Below are 6,382 nucleotides of genomic sequence, written 5' to 3' on the forward strand. Positions count from 1 at the left end.
AATATAATTGTATTAAATAGTAGTAATGAGACATCACAGAGTTTTCTAAATAATACATGTACAATATTATATTCGAGAAGAAATCTTTGCCGCAAAACACATATATTCATTTATATATAAACCCCATTTATGCGCTATAGATTCAGCGCCACATATTCTGCCGATTCGTTCAAACACACTAATACATACGCGAATGTCGTTCGTCGAAGTCCCGCATCCGTCGAGTGGCAGCACCAGCGTCATGCTTCGTCTTCCGCTTCCGAGCGTCCTGCATTCCTGCGCGTCGTAGAATCCCTTAGCGTACAGGTAACCACGGAAACCGCCTTCGAAATCTGCCGTGACGCTTATTAAACGCCTCTGGAGGTCACACGCGACCTGGATGTCTGAAGATAATCAATCGGTAAAGAAATCGATAACACGTACGGCAATAGCTTTGGTCGTATCTTGTTCTGGATTCTTCATCACGTAGCCATTGATCAAACGTGTAATTAATCATAACTAGACGTTTATATTCATATTCACGATGAAAGCAACAAGTTCTGCATTATTTAAAATTTCCTCCCTTTTCCTTGTTCCGTTTCCGTTATTTTGCGGGCGCGGTGACGTCAACAAAGTACGGTTAGATATCGCCCTTGTAACGGTATATAAGTTACAAGTTACCAGGCCACCCGTTCCGTGCCCCAGACCCGCATATATCATATCCTGGGTCCTGCGTACCATGTACCCGGCCCGCGCCTTGTCCCACCAGGACTCGCGTGCCATCGTTTAATCACACACCGTTCACAATCACGAATATTCATCGGTAAAGCTTGCGCGCCCGGCGGCCGGTTGACCTCTCGGCGGTAAAGACGACCGCATTTGGTACGTATCGAGCGAAACGACACAGTTTACCGGCAACCGCTCGGTGATTAACGAACTAGCTGACACTCGAGGTCATTAGATGCTGCCCACCTGCGCCACGAGGGGGTGGTTATACTTGTAGCAGGCAACGCCCCCGCACCTTTCGTGGTGAATTGCCCCTGGGCGTGTATATCATATTCGCCGAGTTCGTTGCGTAATAAATTGTGTTTACTTAACCTCGAGATAATAAATCAAATATGGTTTAGCGAGACAGCAGTTAAAAACTCCATATACCGGTTATAAGCGAGAGAAAGACCGAGAGCGAATAATAATACAATCATCGATTCGCAGAAACTTTTTTTCCACTTTATTACTCTCTAAAACAGATTACTAAACTTCGTTATCGCAGAGTAATTTCTCGCCTTAGTTGTAAATATTCACATTTGCTCGGTGAACATATCAACTTTTACGTCGGTAATATTCTGCGGAGTTGCAAGATATACTGACGACGATACCGTGGCTACGTCACAACATCCTTACTACTCTATACCGCATGTAACTGATCGTTAAACATGATTTTCTCGCCACGTTACATGCTACATTAAAACATTTGTTTGCCATCAGCAATTAATCATTGATTATTGTATCGTATAAATCGATGTAACGTCGCGTTCTTCGTAAAAACTATCAGAGTTCACGTCGGCCCGTTACGTCGGCCCCGTGTCGCGCATGCGCCGTCTATGCGTCGAATATCGAACACAGAGCTAGCATCTCCACGCTACCGACCGCAAACACAGGCGCCTCTTTGTTCATACTGAAGAACCCGGAGCGCGGGAAAAGCGGTCCCGGATATCCGGCGAATGGATATTCCGGCATGAACCCGAGTTCCGGTATAGGGATTCCGACAGACCGGAACTTCTTGGACGGATTCAGTATATCGATCCGGGATCAGTGCGATATTCCGGTCTGCAGTAGGGAAGGTGAGGAGTGGACGTTAGGTGAGTGTTTGCACGTAGGCGTGCTGTTGTTTGTTGTGTTCATCGCTAACCAGCCGCACCTCGTGAACGCCAAACGTTTACTGAACGTTCCCCCCACATTAATATTATTCCCTTTAATTGTTTGAAGACTAATTTTATTTTATTTTACTACTATATACTTCCTACACACTTATAGTTTCACACTAGTGGCAAGCTTTACTTTTGGCATGTGCGTGTTTGTACGTGTAGTCGAAAGATCATTTTGTGTCACCAATATCTATCTGCTCTCTAGTGGTGCAATTAATTTCCACAAGGTGGTGTTATTTCATTTACGTTTTTTCTCACAACGTCTCTTCTAGAGATATCAGATATGATATCAGATATCAGATATCTATGTATATATGTATATGATATATCTAGAGATATCTATGTATATATGTATATGAGATATCTATGTATATATGTATATGAGATATCTCTATGTACATCGTGTAATATAGGATGGCTATATATGATCATTTCTTCATCGTATGCCAAGAGAATTAGACCCACGGCACACATGAAAGAATTAATTAGCTATTCAATAATAACTATCTGCGAAGAGATGTCTTTTTCAAACGTGCAGATGATTATAAAAAAATTGAATACGAATATTATTAACCTAGGAAATCCGAGATAAGACAAAACGACAGTGATATTTAATAACATGGGAATTTATTTATTCTCCTTAATTTACAACAATGTTTATAAATAGAAGCAAAACATTCATCAAGCGGTAAATGTTTAACAATATCATATGACCCAGCGCTTTGTCTATAATACAGCAAACCAGCAATATAAGCGTCACACACAGAAAGACACCAACGTTTTAGATACACGTGATATATTTACTCCTCTATTAAACGTCTCCCAAACCAACGGATATCATACAGTATGAAACTTAAACGACGCGTTTTGGCACCGAGTTTTGATGCTCTCTGGTATCCGGTCTCTCATCTGGATAACTCTCGAAGTAGCCGTGAGCGTGATGAGAGGATGGATCATAAAAACAAATCTAACGTATGGGAACGAGCTTGGTGTTCGAATACATCGAACTGGTCGTCATCTGGTCCGACTGCCGCGCCGTCTGGTGGCGAGATTTGTGGAAGAACAGCGCTGTTAGAGTCATGAAGAGCAGCAGCAGCAGCGCGAGGGCAATGACGACGATTACGAGGATACGTGAGTGTGAATTGCACGTGCGAAGTCTCTGCGGGCTGTTGGCGCGAATCGGCGGCTCTAGATCTGGCAGACGACCGGTCTCCGATGACGATTCGAGATGCGAGCTCTCTGTATTAAACAGCGAATAAAAGGTTGAGTCACAGATAGATATACAATAATGTAACCCAACAAGAGGATGGGTCACATTATTTCATCTAGGTTTATTTAGAATATTTATTTATTTAAGTCACAGAGAGCGTATGTACGACACTGTTTCCAGTTTGGATTATCGATTAGTGCTGACATCTGGTGGCGGCGCAGTTACTGGTGTTGGTTGATTTCAACAGGTTTGAATTTTGTGCCATGAGATAATCGCTTTTGCCTTGCAGTCTGAGCTTTGATACGTCATTGACGTTCACGTTAGAGTATAGTGTTCCATAATACTGTATTTACGCAGTCTGAGATAAATTATTGACTCGTATTGTAAGCTAAAAGTAAAACTAACTGGGATAAATCTATAAACATGCATACCGACACACATACGCACACACACGCACGCACGCACGACACAGCAGCACACACACGACCACAGCACACAGCCACACACACACCACACACACACACACACACACAAAAGCCACACGACACACACACACAGAGAGAGAGAGAGAGAGGAGAGAGAGAGAGAGAGAAGAGAGAGAGAGAGAGAGCGCGCGCAGGAATGCCGAAATATTTACGAACCGATATGTTGCTTATTCGGAATTGCAATCGTAATTTGCCGATAGAGGTCGACAGTAGTATTCTTCTTATCTGACACGATCTGCGGTTCCCCTGCGTCGTAGTCAACGATGACGTCATTCACGCCCATGTCACGTTTCTTACGGAAGACCTTGGAGTTTCCGATGCCAGCGCCAGTCTCGCAAGCAGGCTAAAACACAGACATTCATAAATCACACGCTCAGCAAGCAACTCTATCTGTGGTCTCATCCGATATTATTACAGGCTGACTAACCTCGGGCGCATTCATACACACATTATGAGAAAATACAATACTATATGTATACTATATACCATGCTCTGCCCTGCTATATGTTATGCTATGCTATACTATATATATATATACTTGTATATATATATTATAACAATATAACACAGTATAGATATCTTGTAAGTTGTATAGATGAGTTTATTCGTAAACAACTAGCGATGGGAAAACAGAGAGCCAGTTCTCTGTACAGGTACTGACATATATACGGTACACATCTACGACCTCAAACTACTTAAGAAGTCTGACTTTCTAGGGTTCCGTGGCTAACTCCTGATGTTTCTGACTAACTACCGTAACTAACTGCCGTGACTGACTACATAAGCCTGCAAAACTCGCAATTGCTTCTTTCCCTAAACCTCCGATTTCGTCGCAAGCTTGAGCGTGTGCGTGCGCGTGCTGGTGTGCGTGCGCGTGCTGGTGTGCGTGCGCGTGCGCGTGTGAATCTACCCACTACTCACCCGGTTACAGCTGTCGAGGCACACGTGGCACTTGCACTGCACGAACACGTTGTCTCTGTCCGGGAACTTGAACACCTTGAAGTGAGCGTAGGCGTAAGTCTGGCCGCGCACCATCGCTGTGTTGTAGTTGGTGAAGCCGATGAGCTTCCTGTGTGCCGGACATCCGTCAGAGTCGATCAAGGTCAACATGTCTCTACTGGTGCCGTCCGAGACGCGACAATCGGACACGAACATGTCGTATTGTCCTGCACGAGAGAGAGAGAGGGTGACATAATATAACCACGGTTCATGTGTGTATATTACGTATATATTACGTATTATGCATATTACGTATTATGTATATTACGTATTATGCATATTACGTATTATGTATATTACGTATTATGTATATTATGTATTATGCATATTACGTATTATGTATATTACGTATTACGTATATCACGTATTATGTATATTACTTTGTTATTCACGGGTCTCCACACATATACGGTCTATGTCAGATCTGAAATGCGTGCGTCTGCAACCTCTGATAGAGAGAACAGCTAACAAGCTATGACTCTCCGCACTTATAACTCGGCGCTGTGACCTGCGACGCGACACACATGCGACAGTTATCGCGACAAACATATAGCAGTTACTGCAACTAAACATGTGACAGTTACTGCGACAGACATGCGACAGTTACTGCGACAAACATGCGACAGTTACTGCGACAGACATGCGACAGTTGCTGTGACAGACACGCAAGAGTTACTGCGACAGGCATGCGACAGTTACTGCGACAGGCATGCGGCAGTCGCCGCGACATGGTGACACTCACTGTTGTCGTCGAGCACAAAGACGAGAGAGGCGATGTCACCAAGGAAGAGCAAGGTGGTGGGCCGCGCTCGCGGGTCCTGTCCGGTGACCACACGCATCGAGCATGTGGCCGGACTACTGGTGATGACCAGTGACCCGGCCGTAGTCAACATACTGCAACGTATATATTCACGATTAATACATGTATACAGCCATATTTTTTTATTCGTAGATTAGTTATTAAGAGCTGAATTTAGCAGACCTCATATATTACTCACCAGAAAGTGATATGTGTGTGTGTTTATATCTATCTATATATATAGATATAAACACACACATGCACATTATTTATTATTAGCTCTTGATAATATACAATTATTGTATGGTGGTCAGGATAACAAAGAGTTTTGTTTGGTTGTTTAGTTTTGTTAACATTAAAACAAATGTTAGCCGAGACCATGTGTGTGTGCGGGCGTGCGTGCATGTGTGCGTGCGGGCGTGCGTGCATGTGTGCGTGTGGGCGTGTGTGCATGTGTGCGTGCGGGCGTGCGTGCGGGTGTGTGTAAAGCTGAGCCATACGTACGGCACGGTGAACCCGTAGTCGAATCGCTGCACGCTGGAGCCGCCGATTCTGCATGAGACCGTGTACGTGCTATCCATCATGCCCAGTAGACCCCACTCCGCCTCATTCATGATCACCACAGTGTTGTTAAAGTACTGCGGCGTCGCCTCCGACTGCAACAAATACACATACATTAGCAATCGGACACGTATAGACAACGATCATCATTACAGTTGGTTATATGGACGATCATCAAAATACGTCTAGAAGAAATATTTCTAGTTAATAGATTTGAAGCTGTGTTTTGTGGAATAATTTAAACCTACTTTCATCGAAAATATATATGGAACTTTTTGCCCTAATATTGTTATGTTCCCCGCCAAGAGGTGGTGCCACCAGATGACGTATAACAGGCGAAGTAAGGATGCCTGGTTACTACTATGAATACAATTATATTATAATATCAGGAGTAGATAATAGAAGATCTTCTATTATCTACTCC

The 6,382-nt window shown here is 43.6% G+C and overlaps 1 protein-coding gene across 1 annotated transcript; it reads right to left on the reverse strand.

The window, feature by feature from the left end:
* Nucleotides 1–2,512: 2,512 nt before the first annotated feature.
* LOC106807571 (protein dyf-7-like) lies at nt 2,513–6,047 on the reverse strand. Its single transcript, XM_014809942.1, has 5 exons — nt 5,902–6,047; nt 5,341–5,492; nt 4,521–4,765; nt 3,756–3,942; nt 2,513–3,143 (listed from the first exon to the last, which is right to left on the reverse strand). The coding sequence occupies exons 1-5, from the start codon at nt 6,009–6,011 to the stop codon at nt 2,872–2,874; spliced, it is 966 nt and encodes a 321-aa protein (XP_014665428.1). The 5' UTR covers nt 6,012–6,047; the 3' UTR covers nt 2,513–2,871.
* Between the last annotated feature and the right edge of the window lie 335 nt (nt 6,048–6,382).

This window comes from Priapulus caudatus, unplaced genomic scaffold (assembly GCF_000485595.1).
Source record: "Priapulus caudatus unplaced genomic scaffold, Priapulus_caudatus-5.0.1 Scaffold223, whole genome shotgun sequence".
NCBI classification, from domain to species: domain Eukaryota; kingdom Metazoa; phylum Priapulida; class Priapulimorpha; order Priapulimorphida; family Priapulidae; genus Priapulus; species Priapulus caudatus.